This window comes from Triticum urartu, chromosome 2, assembly GCF_003073215.2.
Source record: "Triticum urartu cultivar G1812 chromosome 2, Tu2.1, whole genome shotgun sequence".
Taxonomy (NCBI): Eukaryota; Viridiplantae; Streptophyta; class Magnoliopsida; order Poales; family Poaceae; genus Triticum; species Triticum urartu.
In genome coordinates, this window is record NC_053023.1 from 390,737,629 (window position 1) to 390,759,128 (window position 21,500).

Below are 21,500 nucleotides of genomic sequence, written 5' to 3' on the forward strand. Positions count from 1 at the left end.
AACTTGACGAGCCTAGCATATGCAGATATGGCCTCAGAACACTGAGACCGAAAGGTCGAGCATGAATCATATAGTAGATATGATCAACATAGTGATGTTCACAATTGAAAGCTACTCCATTTCACGAGATGATCGGTTATGGTTTAGTTGATTTGGATCACGTGATCACTTAGAAGATTAGAGGGATGTCTATCTAAGTGGGAGTTCTTAAGTAATATGATTAATTGAACTTAAATTTATCATGAACTTAGTACCTAATAGTATCTTGCTTGTCTATGTTGATTGTAGATAGATGGCCCGTGTTGTTGTTCCGTTGAATTCTAATGTGTTCCTTGAGAAAGCAAAGTTGAAAGATGATGGTAGCAATTACACGGACTGGGTCCATAACTTGAGGATTATCCTCATTGCTGCACAGAAGAGTTACGTCCTGGAAGTACCGCTAGGAGTACCATCTGCGCCAGCAACTTCAGACATTGTGAATGCCTGGCAGTCACGTGTTGATAACTACTCGATAGTTCAGTGTGCCATACTTTACGGCTTAGAACTGGGACTTCAACGATGTTTTGAATGTCATGGAGCATATGAGATGTTCCAGGAATTGAAGTTAATATTTCAAAAGAATGCCCGGATTGAGAGATATGAAGTCTCCAATAAGTTCTACAGCTGCAAGATGGAGGAGAATAGTTCTGTCAGTGAGCATATACTCAAGATGTCTGGGTACTGCAATCACTTGATTCAACTGGGAGTTAATCTTCCGAATGATAGCGTCATTGACAGAATTCTTCAATCACTGACACCAAGCTACAACAGCTTCATGATGAACTATAACATGCAAGGGATGGATAAGACGATTCCCGAGCTCTTCGCAATGTTAAAGGCTGCGGAGGTAGAAATCAAGAAGTAGCATCAAGTGTTGATGGTCAATAAGACCACCAGTTTCAAGAAAAAGGCAAAGGGAAGAAGAGGGGGAACTTCAAGAAGAACAGCAAGCAAGTTGCTGCTCAAGAGAAGAAACCCAAGTTTGGACCTAAGCCTGAAACTGAGTCCTTCTACTGCAAGCAGACTAGTCACTGGAGGCGGAACTGCCCCAAGTATTTGGCGGATAAGAAGGATGGCAAGGTGAACAAAGGTATATGTGATATACATGTTATTGATGTGTACCTTACCAGAGCTCGCAGTAGCACCTGGGTATTTGATACTGGTTCTGTTGCTAATATTTGCAACTCGAAACAGGGACTGCGGATTAAGTGAACACTGGCCAAGGACGAGGTGACGATGCGCGTGGGAAACAGTTCCAAAGTCGATGTGATCGCCGTGGGCACGCTACCTCTACATCTACCTTTAGGATTAGTATTAGACCTAAATAATTGTTATTTGGTGCCAGCGTTGAGCATGAACATTATATCTGGATCTTGTTTGATGCAAGACGGTTATTCATTTAAATCAGAGAATAATGGTTGTTCTATTTATATGAGTAATATCTTTTATGGTCATGCACCCTTGAAGAGTGGTCTATTTTTGATAAATCTCGATAGTAGTGATACACATATTCATAATATTGAAGCCAAAAGATGCAGAGTTGATAATGATAGTGCAACTTATTTGTGGCACTGCTGTTTAGGTCATATCGGTGTAAAGCGCATGAAGAAACTCCATAATGATGGACTTTTGGAACCACTTGATTATGAATCACTTGCTACTTGCGAACCATGCCTCATGGGCAAGATGACTAAAACGCCATTCTCCGGTACTATGGAGAGAGCAATAGATTTGTTAGAAATCATACATACAGATGTATGTGGTCCGATGAATGTTGAGGCTCGCGGCGGATATCGTTATTTTCTCACCTTCACAGATGATTTAAGCAGATATGGGTATATCTACTTAATGAAACATAAGTCTGAAACATTTGAAAAGTTCAAAGAATTTCAGAGTGAAGTTGAAAATCATCGTAACAAGAAAATAAAGTTTCTACGATCTGATCATGGAGGAGAATATTTGAGTTACGAGTTTGGTCTACATTTGAAACAATGCGGAATAGTTTCGCAACTCACGTCACCCGAAACACCACAGCGTAATGGTGTGTCCGAACGTCGTAATCGTACTTTACTAGATATGGTGCGATCTATGATGTCTCTTACTGATTTACCGCTATCGTTTTTGGGTTATGCTTTAGAGACGGCTGCATTCACGTTAAATAGGGCACCATCGAAATTCATTGAGACGACGCCTTATGAACTGTGGTTTGGCAAGAAACCAAAGTTGTCATTTCTTAAAGTTTGGGGCTGCGATGCTTATGTGAAAAAGCTTCAACCTGATAGGCTCGAACCCAAATCGGAGAAATGTGTCTTCATAGGATACCCAAAGGAGACTGTTTGGTACACCTTCTATCACAGATCCGAAGGCAAGACATTCATTGCTAAGAATGGATCCTTTCTAGAGAAGGAGTTTCTCTCGAAAGAAGTGAGTGGGAGGAAAGTAGAACTTGATGAGGTAACTATACCTGCTCTCTTATTGGAAAGTAGTACATCACAGAAACCGGTTCCTGTGACGCCTACACCAACTAGTGAGGAAGTTAATGATGATGATCATGGAACTTTAGATCAAGTTGTTACTGAACCTCGTAGGTCAACCAGAGTAAGATCCGCACCAGAATGGTACGGTAATCCTGTTCTGGAGGTTATGTTACTAGACCAAGACGAACCTACAAACTATGAAGAAGCGATGGTGAGCCCAGATTCCGCAAAATGGCTTGAGGCCATGAAATCTGAGATGGGATCCATGTAAGAGAACAAAGTGTGGACTTTGGTTGACTTGCCCGATGATCGGCAAGCCATTGAGAATAAATGGATCTTCAAGAAGAATACTGACGCTGACGGTAATGTTACTGTCTATAAAGCTCGACTTGTTGCAAAAGGTTTTCGACAAGTTCAAGGGATTGACTACGATGAGACTTTCTCACCCGTAGTGATGCTCAAGTCTGTCCGAATCATGTTAGCAATTGCCGCATTTTATGATTATGAAATTTGGCAAATGGATGTCAAAACTGCATTCCTGAATGGATTTCTGGAAGAAGAGTTGTATATGACGCAACCAGAAGGTTTTGTCGATTCAAAGGGAGCTAACAAAGTGTGCAAGCTCCAGCGATCCATTTATGGACTGGTGCAAGACTCTCGGAGTTGGAATAAACGCTTTGATAGTGTGATCAAAGCATTTGGTTTTGTACAGACTTTTGGAGAAGCCTGTATTTACAATAAAGTGAGTGGGAGCTCTGTAAGATTTCTGATATTATATGTGGATGACATATTGTTGATTGGAAATGATATAGAATTTCTGGATAGCATAAAGGGATACTTGAATAAGAGTGTTTCAATGAAAGACCTCGGTGAAGCTGCTTATATATTGGGCAACAAGATCTATAGAGATAGATCAAGACGCTTAATTGGACTTTCACAAAGCACATACCTTGACAAAGTTTTGAAGAAGTTCAAAATGGATCAAGCAAAGAAAGGGTTCTTGCCTGTGTTACAAGATGTGAAGTTGAGTAAGACTCAATGCCCGACCACTGCAGAAGATAGAGAGAAGATGAAAGATGTTCCCTATGCTTCAGCCATAGGCTCTATCATGTATGCAATGCTGTGTACCAGGCCTGATGTGTGCCTTGCTATAAGTCTAGCAGGGAGGTACCAAAGTAATCCAGGAGTGGATCACTGGACAGCGGTCAAGAACATCCTAAAATACATGAAAAGGACTAAGGATATGTTTCTCGTTTATGGAGGTGACAAAGAGCTAGTCATAAATGGTTATGTCGATGCAAGCTTTGACACTGATCCGGATGATTCTAAATCGCAAACCGGATACATGTTTACATTGAACGGTGCAGCTGTCAGTTGGTGCAGTTCTAAACAAAGCGTCGTGGCGGGATCTACGTGTGAAGCGGAGTACATAGCTACTTCGGAAGCAGCAAATGAAGGAGTCTGGATGAAGGAGTTCATATCCGATCTAGGTATCATACCTAGTGCATCGGGTCCAATGAAAATCTTTTGTGACAATACTGGTGCAATTGCCTTGGCGAAGGAATCCAGATTTCACAAGAGAACCAAGCACATCAAGAGACGATTCAATTCCATCCGAGATCTAGTCCAGGTGGGAGACATGGGAATTTGTAAGATACATAGGGATCTGAATGTTGCACACCCATTGACTAAGCCTCTTCCATGAGCAAAACATGATCAGCACCAAGGCTCCATGGGTATTAGATTCATTACTGTGTAATCTAGATTATTAACTCTAGTGCAAGTGGGAGACTGAAGGAAATATGCCCTAGAGGCAATAATAAAAGTTATTATTTATTTCCTTATATCATGGTAAATGTTTATTATTCATGCTAGAATTGTATTAACCGGAAACATATTACTTGTGTGAATACATAGACAAACAGAGTGTCACTAGTATGCCTCTACTTGACTAGATCGTTAATCAAAGATGGTTATGTTTCCTAGCAATTGACATGAGTTGTAATTTCATTAACGGGATCACATCATTAGGAGAATGATGTGATTGACTTGACCCATTCCGTTAGCTTAGCACTCGATCGTTTAGTATGTTGCTATTGTTTTCTTCATGACTTATACATGTTCCTATGACTATGAGATTATGCAACTCCCGTTTACCGGAGGAACACTTTGTGTGCTACCAAACGTCAAATGTAGCTGGGTGATTATAAAGGTGCTCTACAGGTGTCTACGAAGGTACTTGTTGGGTTGGTGTATTTCGAGATTAGGATTTGTTACTCCGATTGTCGGAGAGGTATCTCTGGGCCCACTCAGTAATGCACATCACTTAAGCCTTGCAAGCATTGCAACTAATGAGTTAGTTGCGGGATGATGTATTACGGAACGAATAAAGAGACTTGCCGGTAACGATATTGAACTAGGTATTGAGATACCGACGATCGAATCTCGGGCAAGTAACATACCGATGACAAAGGGAACAACGTATATTGTTATGCGGTCTGACCGATAAAGATCTTCGTAGAATATGTGGGAGCCAATATGAGCATCCAGGTTCCGCTATTGGTTATTGATCGGAGACGTGTCTCGGTCATGTCTACATAGTTCTCGAACCCGTAGGGTCCGCACGCTTAAAGATTCGATGACGGTTATATTATGAGTTTTGATGTACCGAAGGTTTTTCGGAGTCCCAGATGTGATCACGAACATGACGAGGAGTCTCAAAATGGTCGAGACATGAAGATTGATATATTGGAAGCCTATATTTGGATATCGGAAGTGTTTCGGGTGAAATCGGGATTTTACCGGAGTACCGAGGGGTTACCGGAACCCCCCGGGGGCTTAATGGGCCATAGTGGGCCTTTGTGGGGAAGAGGAGAGGTGGCCAGGGTAGGGCCGCGTGCCCCTCCCCCCTAGTCCGAATAGGAGAAGGAGAGGGGGCGGCGCCCCCCCCCCTTTCCTTCCTCTCTCCCTCCTCTTTCCCCCTCCACTCCTAATCCAACAAGGAAAAGGGAGGGAGTCCTACTCCCGGTGGGAGTAGGACTCCTCCTGGCGCGCCCCCTCCTGGCCGGCGCACCTCCCCCTGGCTCCTTTATATACGGGGGCAAGGGGGCACCCTAGAGACACAACAATTGATCGTTTGATCTTTTAGCCGTGTGCGGTGCCTCCCTCCACCATAGTCCACCTCGATAATACTGTAGCGGTGCTTAGGCGAAGCCCCGCGTTGGTAGAACATCATCATCGTCACCACGCCGTCGTGCTGACGAAACTCTCCCTCAACACTCGGCTGGATCGGAGTTCGAGGGACGTCATCAGGCTGAACGTGTGCTGAACTCGGAGGTGTCGTACGTTCGGTACTTGATCGGTCGGATCGTGAAGATGTACGACTACATCAACCGCGTTGTGCTAACGCTTCCGCTTTCGGTCTACGAGGGTACTTGGACAACACTCTCCCCTCTCCTTGCTATGCATCACCATGATCTTGCGTGTGCGTAGGAATTTTTTTGAAATTACTACGTTCCCCAACACCTACCTAGCATGCCAAATGTCGGATTTCGGGTTCCGCAGACCCTTGAGAGGTTCAAACTCTGGGGTGCGTGAGAGGAACTCAATCTCCCTAGTCTGCCTACTCGCCAATCTCTCGGCCTAGCTCGATGAACAGGAAGGAAACAAGACACGGCAGTTTACCCAGGGTCGGGCCACCTTGCGTGGTAAAACCCTACCCCTGCTTTGTGGTGGATTGGCCTCGAGGGGATGAGGATGAACTAATATAGTGGGAGAACAACCTCAGGAGGAGGAGTGTTCTTGGGCTCGAGTGAGCTGGTGAGTGTGAGGGTGGAATGGATCCGATCCGGTCTCCTCCTTCCCCCCTTCTATGGTGGTGGCTAAGTCCTATTTATAGTGGCCTTGGTCCTTTCTCAAATGAAGGCGGGAAGGGTTCCCACAGCAGCCAAATTCAAAGGGAGACAACTAGTACATTCTATCCTAACAAAAGTAGTCTTCGCCTGCAATGACCTCCATCTTGACATCCTGGCGGTCTTGGTCTTGTTGCACCGGAATGGAAACCTTTGGCTGATTCCTCGGGACTCCGCGTCTGTTCTTGCCTCCTTAGCACCAAAGAGGAAACTAGTACAGTGCACCCGCTGGCGCCCGCCTGGCCTTGGTCATCATGGCTCACGTCATCCGAACCTCATAAGGTGAAGCCTGCATAGAAATCTCCACTCCTCGGGAGCCAGCCTGAGGAGGCCGCTCTTCGGAGAGGTCTTGGTGTCGTCCGCCTCGCGAGGCTTAGCCCCTTGCGAGGGTCTTGAGTTGTTGATGCTGAAGCTGGGACGTACCAGGCCGTCGATGGAGCCACACCGCAGGCCGCAGGCAGGCAAGTCTGAGTACCCCTGTTCCCAGAACGCCGACAATGACATACGACAGCCACGCTGGAGTGTACTTATAATTTTAGTGCTACCCGTCCGCTTAATAATTAATTATTTGATTAATTTTACACTTGACCATCAAATCACATCATCTTAATCAGAGGGGTATGTTTCATCGTCATTGTTGATTCAATTACTAGTATACAAGGTATACTCAAGTAGACCCTATTATATTACTAGTATACAAGGTAGACCACAAGCAATGACACTAGAGAGCAACTGATGGAGAATCTTAAGTTTTTAGCTAGGATGAGCTCCTAACCTTGACAAAAACACTCATCATTCCTCCCTATGCAATCATGTGCCAACGAATACCTGTATCAGGGCATCTTCAAGGGGACCTGCAAACTGCTCACATCCGTCCAAATTGTGTTGTCCAGACCAAAAAAGTCATCGAACGCGGGCCTTTATCGGTCCGCACGGCAGTCCAGACGCGATTTCTGCCACAAATTGGAGACAAAGTACCGCAAGGTTTGCGGAAGTCCGGACACCCGAAACATAGGACTCTAACACCCTGACCCACCCAATCCCCCCTCCTGGTCCCATTTCCTTACACTCCACCCCTTCCCCCCTTGCTTTGCACCACACCCTCGACCTCCGCCGCCGCTACTATATGTCTCCGGCCGTCACAGAGACATTGTCGGACATCCGGAACCAGCAATGACGCGCCCGCTCGCCGTTACGGTGGAGGTTTCCACCCTGAAGCCGTTTGTACCCAGGTACCTCTGCCCCTTGTCGAGGACCTCCATGGTGGACACTACGCCTGGCAGGTGTTCGGTCAAATGCCATTGAGCTTATTTTAAAAATGCTATGTCGTGTTTTAGAGTACACTGGATGGTGAGCTACTCGACCATGAAGGATAAGTTGTTGTGCGATGCGTGGCTGGCCGTATCCGCGGATTTCGTAACCAGGAGCAGAGGGGAGCCCTTCTGGGAGCAAGCACATTGCGCCCTATGACATATACTGCATTCAACCACACAATGTGAGGTCGTTATCGTATCACTGGCACGCTATCCAGATCAGTGTCACCAAATTTTTCTTCCTCTTGCTCAACCTTGATTGATTCATTCACTCAATGTTGGCCTACACGTTATATGTAGCCCGCACACATTGTCGTGGTGTACCACATGATAGAGGGACGGTCATTTACGTGCATGCATTGTTGGATGAAGCTGAAAGGGGAGTATGTCTGGGACGACATAATCCATTTATGAAATCTTGGTGGGCGTCCGGGATCTAGTCGAATTTGAGACCTTGTTGTATTAGACTTAATTTACATGGTATGTATGGATGATTTGTGCTATTTTCTATCCAAACTTTGATGAATATCGGCCGGTTGCATGAATTTCATCTGGTTTGTTAAAATGTGGGTTGAAATGTATTCATTTAGTGTTGGATGGCATCCTCCCGCATCCATATTCGCGAACTAATACCCTCTATCTGCAGACGGATGCGAGAGGAAATTTGCGGGTTGCCATTGGAGATGCCCTTAGAACATCTCTAGCAGACCCCGCATCCTGTCGGCATGCATAACGCGTTTGCAATCGCGGAAAAATAGCTTTCTGGGCCGGTGCGGACGGCCGCAGAGGCAGACCCCCCAAACGGACCCGTATAAGAGGATATTCGTGGAATATACTTTTTTACGGGCCGGCTTTGCGGGGTCTGCTCTTGCGCCCCTGCATCCCGCATCCCGCCGGTCCGCAAATATCAGTACCACACCACAAAAATAAAACAAACAAAATAATTATTCAAATCACGGAAGCAAACTAAATAATGCAATTCAAAACTTGTCTCGAATACAAATTCAAATGAATAGAAAAATGAGTTTGTTACTGTCCAGCCCTTTGCCAATGGTGCTCAATGAGATCCTCCTGAAGTTGAAAGTGGGTGTTTGCATTTTCTATCTCTTTGTAGGTCTGAAGAAAAGCTCTAATGCGGTTAGGGTCTCTAGCTGGTTTGACATGGCTACCCACATTGTCATAGAAGAACTCCAAGTTCAATGCCCTCTCATCTTCGAGGATCATATTGTGAAGGATAACACAACATGTCATGATATTTTTCAAGGTCCTCTTGTCCCAAAAATGAGCAAGACCATGAACAATGGCAAATCTACATTGCAAAACCCCGAATGCTCTTTCAATGTCTTTTCAGGCTGCCTCTTGCACCCTTGTGAATTCACAATGTTTTCTAGTTTGGGGATCTTTGATGCTCTTGACAAAGGTGCACCAAGGAGGGTATATACCATCTGCAAGATAGTACCTTTTTCTGTATTCATGCCCATTGATAGTGTAGTTGCAAGCAGGAGTATCATCACTAGCAAGCCTAGCAAACAAATGAGACCGTTGCAACACACTGATATCATTGAGAGTGCCCGGCATACCAAAGAAGCAATGCCCAATCCATAAATCCTCAGATGCTACGACCTCTAGCATAATTGTTGCATCACGAGACTTGCCACAATACATTCCTTGCCATGCCTTCGGGCAATTTTTCCAAGTCCAATGCATACAACCAATGCTACCTAGCATGCCAGGCCAACCTCTCCTCTCATTAGATGCCATCAATTTCTTTGTGTCATCCTCGTTGGGTGCCTGAAGATATTCAGGACCAAAGACACGGATGATCACTTTGGCAGTTCTACGCACTGACTCAATTGTGGTATCTTCACCAATGCGAAGGTACTCAAAGGCATAGTCAGCCGGAACGCCATATGCAATCACCTGCATAGCTGCGGAATTTTTTTGATATGCACTAAATCCCTTTAAGCCCACAAAATTTCTTCTTTGAGTAAAAAATACCGACAATTTGCCTCACAAGCTTGAACAATTTTCACAAAGAGGGATCGGCGCATTTGGTACCTTCTCCGAAAGAGGTGCGGTGGATATGTTGGAATCTCCGCGAAGTAGTCTTGCGTCAACATCTCGTTCCGAGGAATGCAAAGACGACCGACGGTCGATCCTCGTCGCCTCTTCCGATTCTCGTCTTCGTGCTCCTTCACGGTAAGTGCCATCACTATTGTCTGCTGCCAAAAGGTTGCAATCATCGTCTCAACATCCGAGTCATCCGAATCGGAGAGCAAGAACTTCTCGCACGGGCTCAATTCCATCTACATGGACAAAAATCGCACGCCGCATCAATCAACTATGCATAACACTTGGCACAAAGCACAAAACAAACACTGACCGGCAGCTCGTGTGGCGGGTGATCCCGGGTGGCGGCGAGGGGCGGGCTCGAGGGCGGTCGACCCCCGACGACGACAGCGACGAGGGGCAGCTCTTCTCGCCGGATCCTGGGGGGGTGCAGTGAATCGGTGCTGGAGGGTGGGGGGCGCCCTCGCGGCGCGATTCCGCTCGCAGATTTGGCCGGAATCGCCGGCGGCAGACGGGTGAAACCAAGGGCGGACGGGCGGCGGAAGGAGATGGGGAAAGGGCGCGAGCTGAAATGTCCCTCGCGCCAACCGCTTCACTGCGATACGGGGCACCGTAGGGGCAAGGCGGAAACCCGCGTATTTGTGGGTTGGGGCCGAGATTTTGCCGCGCCCCTCAACAATTTTTGCGAGCCGGCCACGTTTGCGATGTCTGTTCGTGTGAGATTTTCCACGTCGATCCATATTTTGACGGTTATTTTGCGGGTCGGGACTTTTTACAGGATTTGCTAGAGTTGCTCTTAGGATGTTCCCACCGCATGCAAATCTGCAAACCAAAAAACGTACGACAAAAAACGGATAAGTCTTGGCGATTTCAAAGTTCAAACTACAAAGATATTCATAAAATAAAATTATTCACTAGGCCAAACATGCCAAACCATTCTTCTGGATAAAGTTGCGAGGAATTAAACTAATCAACAAAATAGCTTGAAACCTTTTAACCAAAAAGATGCTCCATGCCAGAGATACCATACATGCACTCGTATTCCAGGCGATGTTTCATCGGGGAAAAGATTGCAGCCACTGTTTCCCTTGATTTAGGGATCTGCCTCAACGAGGCAAGAGTCCAAGAAGAGAGAGGGGCCGGATCTAGTGGCTGGCTGTCAAGAACTAGCCAAGCATGCTCTCAAAGGAGATGCTCATATACTACTGATACCTCCCAATTAGCAACAGCTTTTCCTCTCTCTATATATCTCTCATGTCCTACAACATTCATGGGAACATCCTATTGACCGACATCTCTCTTTTTTTTCTGCAGCTGTTGACTTACCCAAAATTCAAAAGAAAACAATCTACTCTATCTTAGCAGTGACATGCATCTATCAGTCACATTGACATAAATACCCCTGTATGCATTTAAAAATATACCCTTGCACTTTCTCTCTCTCTCTTAGAAGACCTTCAACTTTCCAAATGATTTTATATTTTTATACTGTGTCTATAATACTGTATACATCACTGCGCCAGGTTACTGGTGCAGGTTTGGACATGCAACCCTCTTTTTAATTTGCCGCAGTTAAGGTATGCGACCATGCACTGCCCTACTAATGTACTCTCCCCCTCCCATAATATAAGAACGTTTTTAACACTAGTGTAATGTGAAAAACGTTTTTATATTTTGGGACAGAGGAAGTAGCATATTGTACAATCGCAAGGATTTATACTGCTGTTTGTTTTTAACTCCAGTAATAAAGGACAACCGTATGTAAGTCTGCTTGTATAAGTACGTACAATAATTGTACAGGGCAAGCATGTATATGAAAGTCAAGGCCTATGTAGCTACTCAGAACACCACCCCTGTAGGATTATTTATGGAGATTTTGCAAATTTTTATGCTAAATTAATAATCACTGTCTGAACTAATTCGCATTTAGTTATTAAGTTGTACATGACCTTTTATGCGAGTGAGGGCATCTCCAACAGTTGTAAGATATGTGTTGGTAAATTTGCCACCTAGGACATAGCGATGATGTGGCATGTAACAAATGCGGAGAGAGAGCAAAGTTGTATGTCATTGCTAAGATAGAGAGCAATCACATACCTTTGCACAAGCTCCAAGGTGAAATAGAGAGCAATCACATTTATTTTCTTACCATCTATTGGATAACTTAGATACAATCCATTGGAGTAGTTGTATGATATCTTGTTGGTTGATGACATGGACATTTTATCAACAAGACTAATATACAACCTGTTGAAGATGCCCTGAAACTAAACCAACATCTCAACGATCAATCCAATATATATATATATATATGTGTGTGTGTGTGTGTGTGTGTGTGTGTGTGTGTGTGTGTGTGTGTGTGTGTGTGTGTGTGTGTGTGTACATATAATAATACGTATATGAGGTGGACCACACGCACATATGTATATTTACCGAAGGGTACGTACAGTAAAATACGAGTGGCTAGCTAGGTACAAGATCTCACCTTGTAACTGCAGAAGAGATACATAAAATGAAAGAAAATTTGGTGCATATATATATAGACTTGTTGCTCACTGCTAAAAGAAGACATTCTAGACAGACGACGATTAAATGTCGGTTCCCAAACAATTTGCAAAACAACTTGGTTGGGCAGGGGTATTGCACATTCATTCGATGGAACTGTGAACCATGGATATTTTCCACACGTACATGCATGACTGATTGGGCAGAGATATCACATTAGGTCGTGATCTAAACCTTGTACTCTAATTTGATCTAGGTCTATCAAATTTAGAAATAAAGTGCCGTTGAGTCAGAACTTAATCCGCTGAAACCTTAATCGTGAGAGACATGAATACTATGTGAACTAAAATGGTTGTAAACAATATTATGAAGATATGCTTAGGGTAAGAGTGAACCATTGAATACTATGTGAACCGTTGTAATTGCACACATGTGAGAGGTCACATGAGTAAACAACAAGTATTGGTATGAATAATAGATATGACATTGACTTTGCCTCCTTTGAGTCACAAACTAATAGCTTTAAGTGAGGACCTACATGCAACTTTGTAAGTGTTTTTTTTCGCCGCCTCAACATCATCCTGAAAAGTTCACTCATACACTTGTATAAAGATGTTATGCAGACCCGAGATACAATATGAGCATGCACACTCTTCATGATACATTTATTCAGACATACATATGAGTGGTTTTTTGTAAGTAAATTAGAGGGGGGGGGGGGGGGCTTAATGCGTTGTGTGTTGTACACGCCTTGGAGGGCAAAAAGACTCTCCTATAGATAAGGTAGGAGATGGATTACGAATACTACTCTACCAAATATGTCAATATGCTCTAACATCACAAATAGTCATAGCAGTAACATCGCAGACAATACAAACGATGTGGATAGTCAGACTAGAGAGAAACCAAAGGTAAAAAGAACAGGATGCCACATCCTCTTAGCAGTCGTACTGGGAGCGTCGTGGAGGTTGCCGCGTCGTGATTACCTTGACCGTAGAAGAAGTTGACGAGGTGCTTAAGCGAGAAGATAACCCTTTGTGCTGATGTCGAGGTAGTAGAGAGCATAGGATGGTGGAGCCATGGTCGAGGTAGCCGTGCGAGTGGACGTCATGGTCGATATCAAGGTTGCCATGATCAAGATAGTTGCACATGAAGCCATGTGCTCAAGAAAGCGTCATGGAGTCGAGGACACTGTGATGCGTCAGAAGAAGACGAAGATGTGATCCAGGCAGTTGTTGAGGAGGGTTTTGATGTCGAATCCATCATAGACGAGGCATCTTACCAAGTTTGCTATGCCCAAAGACATGTTGGGACAAAGTCACACGTCGATGTTACCAGTACTAGGTGTGCATAGATAGGGACCATCACAAATAGTACGCCGTTAGAGGCACTAACACATAGGTCTTTTATGATAGTTGTGGTGCAAAACAACATATGGTAGAACGTGCCAATATAGCTCAAGTCATAGTAGACGAAGTAGTTAGTAAAGAGACGATGACGTTGGTGAATAGCTTTTTCCAGACGAAGACGAATAAGTGGTTGTATGCGGAACCAGGGGTAGCTTGAAGGGGCCACATTGTTTTCCTGTGGAAGCACAGTGGCATTGTTCGAAGTAGGGGGGAAGAACCCAACGACGTGACAAAGACCGTGCACAAACGGTGGAAGGTATACATTACCACATGGGATGGCCATATAGACCACTTCCGGCGACACTACGACTGAAGGGATAACGAAGAAGTTTGTGATGGTTGCACACCCCCTAGTGAAGATCATGGGTCCAACTCCCTGAGGGGCGGTCCGACGCGGAAGCTGTGGTGGAGCTAGGTCTAGGAACTTGTGTATGATACTATGCAAAAGGATTATAGAAGGGGGAATTGACATAATACGTGTGAAAAATATATAGTGCAAGCCTTCAAGGATAAGAAGTCTCTCCTAAAGATAAGGTAGAATACGGATTACAAATCATGTTCTACCATATATAGAGATATGTCAATTTACACTAAAATTTCTTTTTATATCTAAACATATATATGTTGGTGTTGTCTAATTGCTTGCAAGTTTGCATGGAGCAAAGGCATGTGTTGTATGGTCTAAGCGGAAAAAGAGTCTTTTTTAGACCACCACACATGTTTTTTTCTCGACGAAAATTTATATGTGGTTAGAAGACATGTTCATGTTCACCTTAAAAAATTATTTTTATTTTAACTATTTCTTTTATTTTACAGTTCACACCTGCATGCCTTTTCCCTTCCGTGAAATATACTTCCTCTGACTAACTTAATCATTGTAGTATGGGTTAGCATCAACGGTAATATAGTGCTAGTATTTTTTTTATGGGTATCATCAAGTTTTATTACTCGAAATTCACATGGAGTGAAATTACAAAGGGATCATGGGGTTGGACCAACCAAACGTGCCTCCTCTGATCAAGAGAATGAGAGAACTTTTCTAACCTATCTGCATCACTGTTAGCAGCTCTATCTTCAAAAGTAAACTTGCAATTAAACATTGATGCCCTATTATTAATCTCTCTAATAATGTTTTAAAATGGTCCATGGCTTCCTTGGTGGATGTCACTTACTACCTGCTTCGAGTCCGAGGCAACAGTGAAGTTATGCACCATCAAATTATCCGCTAGAGAAAGAGCCTCCCGGCAAGCAATGATTTCCAATGTTACGATGTTGTTAATACGATGAATCACCAAACATGAGCTTAAGTAGTTACCCTCTACATCTCGGTAGACAGCCGCTGCTGATCCCCTAACTTGACTCCTAGCAATGCACGTGTCAACGTGGATCTTCACATATCCATGCGGCGGCGCTTTAGGCCGAACCGATGTGCTCCCATTATCCCTTGTATTTGTTGTATATTCCCTCTATTCCAAAATAGATGACTTAATTTTGTATTAACTTTAGCATAAAGTTAATACAGAATTCGGTCATCTATTTTGGAACGGAGGTAGTAAATGAGAGCGACGTTTGCTCGGGCTACATGGAGCCCTTTTTTGAAACATTCAAAAAAAATCACATTTCAAAGTTCAAAAAACATCTGAAAAAAATTGCATGTTGGCATTTGGATGTATACTAAATGTGTGTAAGATGCCGAGAAAAAACATTGATTTGCGAGCTACACAAAAAAGTGAAAACCATTGATTTTATATAATGAACAGTACATGCAATGTTCACTCTGTTCAAAATCACCAATTTGTCTCTTTTTGTGTAGCTCGCGTGTCAATGTATTCATCATAAAAATTTGCACACATGGAGCATACATCCATATGATACTGTGGATTTATTTTTTCAGAAATTTTGAATCATTGAAACAATTGCTTTTGAATTTTTCAAAAAAAAAGATCTTCATGTAGGCCGAGCACCAAAAGGTATTTATATAGGACGTCGATAACTGCCACACGTGTGGTGTATTGGGTGGTTGTGCCGCACGCCCTGTGTGGCACGGAGACGACCCCGCCCGCACGACCGCGTCCGGACGCGCGCAGCCACAGACCGCACGTCCGGTGCAGCACGATCGCCCCACACGAGCACGTACGGGCGAGCGAGCATGCGGCCCACACGACTCGTCTCGGCCGTCGCCCCTCCCCGCCTGCGAGCCACACGTCCCGTGTGTCACACGCCCTGCGTGTCAGTAACCACGCGTCCCGTCGCGATTGCCATGGTCCAGACCCTCTTCAGTTGCCATGTTGCTGAACTACAGTTGCCATGTTGCTGAACTACAGTTGCCATGTCGGACAACTACAGTTGCCATGGTTTCTCAACTGCAGTTGCCATCTTAGGTCAAGTGCCGGATGTCATTTTTGGGCAACTGCAGTTGTTGCCATGTATGATCTGGTCTACTACAGTTACCATGATTTGAAAAACTTTAGGAATTGCCACTTACTAACACTGGACAGTTGCCATGTAGCACTAAAAAAACATGGCAAAAAGCATGTTTCGGGTAAAGAGAGAGTTGCCATCTGCTTACAAGCATGCTAGAGGCAGTTTCCATGTACCCTGCAAAAATACATGGCAACTGATAGCTTTGGTGTGTGGGAGAGGAGACGGGCATGTGGGCAATGGTGGTATCTTTAGGAGTTGCCACCTACTAACACTAGACAGTTGCCATGTAGCGCTACAAACAGACGTGGCAACAATAACATGTTCGGGTGAAAGAGAGTTGCCATCTGTTTACTATCACAAATAGGGCAGTTGCCATGTACCCCTCAAAAGACATGGCAAATGACAGCCTGGGTGTGGGAGAGTGGGAGAATGGGCAGTCATGGAAGATGGGGAATAGAAATGGTGTGTGGCGTGCGGGCGCGACATCAGTTTCATCGCACGCCCCGACTGGCGAACCGTTGACCGCGGAGAGAAAACGGCGTGCGGGCGAACTCCCTCACACGCCACACACACGAGTTGTCCTACGTGGCACACAAATTCAGTCTTTTCATGCCAAGATTCGTGCAAAAAGCGCTGGACGCAATGAAGTCGTGTGGACGAGTTGGCTAACGCCCACACGTGTGGGCGTTAACATTTCCGTTTATATAGTATAAATTTCACACATGCATGTAGATTACTTGCAGTTTTTTAAGGATACATGAGTTTTTCTTTTCCTTTTTAAAGGTAACCATTAAAGAGAGGGGTTGAATTATGTAGAAATAAAGTTGCATTGAGGAGAACTGCATCTGCTGTGAGGTGACAAGTTGTGCAGTGCAGTATCTACATGCCTCTGCTTGAATGCTAGTAGACCTAGTACAACAACGAAAGTACTACATGCATACCTAGCTAGCTACCTGATGGCTACACCCATACATACTGTACCACACAGAATCAATACTATACAGTATACACACACACAAACAGCAACATGCCCATGCAATGCAAGTTTCCTTCGTCTTTTCCTTTGTGTCATTGTGACCAGAGCGGAGAGAGAGGGGGGAGAGGTTCTACACAGATCCCAAGCTGGGGCATGAGAGAGAGTGTGTGTTATTGTATTGGTCTGATCGTCATAATAAACGCCATTAGGAGCTTTTTTTTGGGTCACATATAGAGAGCAGCTCAGCTCAGCTCATTCCTTTTGCTTACTTTAAAGCCACGCGCAAAAACACACTTGCTCACTTCATCTTCGCCTTCATCCTCATCTTCATCTTCTCTCCCTCCTACTTCTTCTTCTTGCCCCATCTCCATTTGAAACAATGCGGGGAGGGCATTGACCATTAGCTGGTCTATCTCTATCCATTGTTCACCAGTGCCGCCACCGATCGACCTCCAACTCATTCTTCTTTCTCGTCGATCTATCTCTAGCTAGCCAGATAGCTTGGCTCTGCAGGATGACCAACAACAACGGCAATGGGAATGGCGGCAGCAACGCGGCGGCGAGTGGCTGGCTGGGCTTCTCGCTCTCGCCGCACATGGACGAACACAACCACGTGCAGCAGCAGCAACAACACCAGGGCCTATTCTACCCCAGCTCCGTCGCCGCCGCCTACAGCCTCGGCAGCGACGTCGCCACCGGCGGGTACTATTCGCAGCTAGCCTCCATGCCTCTCAAGTCAGACGGCTCCCTCTGCATCATGGAAGCTCTACGCCGAACCGATCAACAAGATCACCACGGTACGTACTTCATCACCGGAAATATACGCCTATATATTTCCTCCGTCGACCGAGATCAGCCATTAGGTTCTTGGAGTTCATGGCGTGATTCCGGTTTCATTAACCAGGTCCGAAGCTGGAGGACTTTCTGGGCGCGGGGCAACCGGCGATGGCGCTGAGCCTGGACAACACCTCCAACTTCTATTACTACAGCGGCGGTGGCGGAGCAGGTGGGCAACACGGACAGAGCCACGGCGGCGGCTTCCTGCAGCAAGCATACGACGTGTACGGCGGGCCCGCAACGGCATCGGTGCTGGCGGCCGATGAGGACGCCGCGGCAGCCACGGCCATGGCGAACTGGGTGCAGGTCGCGCGCGGTGCCACCGCGTACGCCACAGCCGAGAACGTCTTGTCCGCGGCGGCGGACCGGCAGCAGCATCTTCACCACCACCCTCTGGCACTCTCCATGAGCTCCGCCGGGTCGCTCTCCAGCTGCGTTACCGCGGGGGCCGAGTACGGCGGCGTCGTGGCGACGGTGGACGGCGGGCGAAAACGCGGTGGCGCGACGGCGGGGCAGAAGCAGCCGGTGCACCACCGCAAGTCCATCGACACGTTCGGGCAGCGCACGTCGCAGTACCGTGGCGTCACCAGGTACACCCCAGCCCACCCCATGAGCACGTGATTAATTAGCCGGGCAAGAAGTAGAGCAGGAGATTAACGTGTGGTTAATTAGCAGGCATAGGTGGACGGGGCGGTATGAGGCGCACCTGTGGGACAACAGCTGCAAGAAGGAAGGCCAGACCAGGAAAGGGAGGCAAGGTAGTACTTGAACCTAACCGACCCCTAAAGCAAGATTTATCTCTATCATTAGTGGCTAACCAAGCTTGTTAACCAATGTCCCCCGCATGGTGATGAACTAACTACTCGGCCGCTGGCTATGCAGTTTACCTCGGTAAGTAGTGCAATGTAATACAGTACTACTATTGGGTACTACTACGTGTTCATGCTCTTGTTGGGGAGTGTGTGGTAAAAAGGTTAAAACAATGTTTATTTTTTACTTTACAGGAGGGTATGACATGGAGGAGAAGGCGGCGAGAGCCTACGACCAGGCGGCGCTCAAGTACTGGGGGCCTTCCACCCATATCAACTTCCCGGTAAGCCCTTAAATTACATGTACATCTATTTACCTTTTCTCAGTTTAATCATAGTTTGATTACTAACTAACATGGTGTTTTCCTGGTGCAGCTCGAGGACTACCAGCAGGAGCTGGAGGAGATGAAGAACATGACGAGGCAGGAGTACGTGGCACACCTTAGAAGGTAAATTTAATGGAAGTGGTCTATATATATAGAATGATGGAGATCAAATCTTTGTCTCGTGATGTGTGTGAACGGGAAGGAAGAGTGATTTGAGTGGCGCGTGCATGCAGGAAGAGCAGCGGCTTCTCGCGTGGCGCGTCCATGTACCGTGGCGTGACCCGGCACCACCAGCACGGGCGGTGGCAGGCGCGCATCGGCCGCGTCTCCGGCAACAAGGACCTCTATCTCGGCACTTTCGGTACGTCACAGCCACTCTCTCTAGATCCTTAGAACTTCCGTGGCGCTGTGCCCATGGCCATGCTCGCGAGCGGTGAGTGACGCAGATGGTGTCGCGGCTGGAGGGCGCATGCCGGGCGTTCCGGTCTCAATCATCATACGTGTCGTTGCAGGGAAATGATGCCCCTCTCCCTGCCAAAGTTAGAATGTTTTCTTGCTTTAAGCTTCTTCTTTTCTCATGCTCTCTCTCTCTCTCTCTCTCTCTCTCTCTCTACACACACACACAAATATCTCATTCTCTCTCTCCTTCCTCATGTGTGTGCGTGTGTGTGTGTTTGTATGTGTGTGTGTGTATGGTCCTGTGCATGCGTGACCGATTCTCTCTCGCTCGCTTTTGCATAAGGCTGGCCTTTCCTAGTTTTCGCACTGTCCCAAATCGCACGCGCGCTCTCCGGCTTTTGCATGCCTCGTCGCCGTCGTCTACCTTTGACCATGGCGGCAGCCAGTCATCATGACGACGCGCGGCCGCGCCGCGCGTTTCCTTCCTTTGTTCAGACTTCAGAGTTGTCCAGACTTGAGATCGTTCCATATCCAATTATTTTTGCATGCATGTGCATTGTGCAGTAGCTGTGTATACGTAGTACGTTTCAATGATGGGCGCGCGTGGTTGCAGGCACCCAGGAGGAGGCCGCGGAGGCGTACGACATCGCCGCCATCAAGTTCCGGGGACTCAACGCCGTCACCAACTTCGACATCACCCGCTACGACGTCGACAAGATCATGGCCAGCAACACGCTCCTCCCGGGCGAGCTCGCCAGGCGCAACAAGGACGCCAACGCCGCGCCCCTGTCCCTCCCCGCCCCCGACGACTGCGCCGCCTCTGCCCTGGTGCCCGTGTCTACTCCGGGGACGGACACCGGCGGCAGCGGCCAGCACCGAAACCAGGACGTCATGTCCTCGGGCGAGGCCTTCTCGGCGCTGCACGACCTGGTCACCGTGGACGGCCACACCCCGCAGGGCGGCAACGGCGCGCGCGTGCACATGTCGATGTCGGGCGCATCGTCGCTGGTGACGAGCCTGAGCAACTCCCGCGAGGAGAGCCCAGACCGGGGCGGTGGCCTGTCTATGCTCTTCGCCAAGCCGCCGCAGCAGCCGGCCACGACAACGGCGGCGTCCCCGAAGCTGATGAGCACTCTGGCGCCGCTGGGTTCCTGGGCGTCGTCGGCGAGGCCGGCCGCCGTTTCCATCGCTCACATGCCCATGTTCGCCGCGTGGAGCGACGCATGAATGATCACTCGGTCGGATATGTACCAAGCCCAGCATGCATGGCATGGCGTGCAGTTTTTAATTAGTAGATCGGCGACGTGATTAAGGATTAGCAAGTAGTAATTGGCTGCAGTTGATGGTGTAGTAATAGTAGTAGCATTAGCGGTACTATCGAGATTACTCCTGCGATGTACTCCCGTGAGTAAGATCGAAGAAATGCACGGTGTGGCCTCCCCTGTTTCCTTCTTCACCGGTGGAGAAGGGGTTTTGTAAAATGGAGGCCACCGGTGCATCTCTTCCAAATCCCAAAATCAAATATTATAGCTAGCTAGCTCCACTAATTGAAGTTTCCTGGTTGGTAACCATTTCATTAGATATGGCATCTTTGCTCATCAGCCTGACTCACGGTCTCACCTTTTGAAAATTAACCAAGCCATCATGGACGCCTCACTATCGATCAAAAACGCATCTCATTAAAAGAATAATCTGCATTAATGAAACAACAATCTGAATTCATGAGACACCAAAGTGTAAAATCAGTTAGTTGATCTGTTGTGTGCAAATATTTGTTAGAGCATCTCCAGCCGTTGCCCCCTCCCCCTCCCCCCAGGATGCATAAAAATCGCCCTCTGGGGGCGAGCCGGTGATACTATCGGCGCTGGGGGCGATTTTGCGCTCAGTCGTCGCCCCCAGCTCGCCCCCGGTCGCCGAAATTGGCCCACTTTTCAGCTTCATTTCGCCGAATGAAGGGCCCATATGAGTGAGAATAGGCTCATATTCAACGTGATTTGCCGTCTCT

General features: G+C 46.7%; 1 protein-coding gene across 2 annotated transcripts; it reads left to right on the forward strand.

Annotated features, from left to right (window-relative positions):
* The first annotated feature begins 17,235 nt into the window (after positions 1–17,235).
* LOC125537470 (AP2-like ethylene-responsive transcription factor CRL5) lies at positions 17,236–21,072 on the forward strand. Of its 2 annotated transcripts, none has more exons than XM_048700789.1 (8): positions 17,236–17,921; positions 18,029–18,551; positions 18,634–18,719; positions 18,844–18,852; positions 18,966–19,054; positions 19,146–19,219; positions 19,330–19,457; positions 20,109–21,072. In XM_048700789.1, exons 1-8 carry the CDS (start codon positions 17,639–17,641, stop codon positions 20,720–20,722), a joined length of 1,806 nt encoding a protein of 601 aa, XP_048556746.1. In that variant the 5' UTR covers positions 17,236–17,638; the 3' UTR covers positions 20,723–21,072. The 2 variants fall into 2 exon arrangements, with proteins under 2 accessions (XP_048556746.1, XP_048556748.1); XM_048700791.1 differs by having other exon boundaries at positions 18,637–18,719.
* The last annotated feature ends 428 nt before the right edge of the window (positions 21,073–21,500 follow it).

Coding starts and splice junctions, on each gene's coding strand:
- LOC125537470 (XM_048700789.1), top strand. CDS start 17,639: ATGACCAACAACAACGGCAATGGGAATGGCGGCAGCAACGCGGCGGCG. Junction 17,922..18,028: donor CGATCAACAAGATCACCACG/GTACGTACTTCA, acceptor TTCATTAACCAG/GTCCGAAGCTGGAGGACTTT. Junction 18,552..18,633: donor CAGTACCGTGGCGTCACCAG/GTACACCCCAGC, acceptor GTGGTTAATTAG/CAGGCATAGGTGGACGGGGC.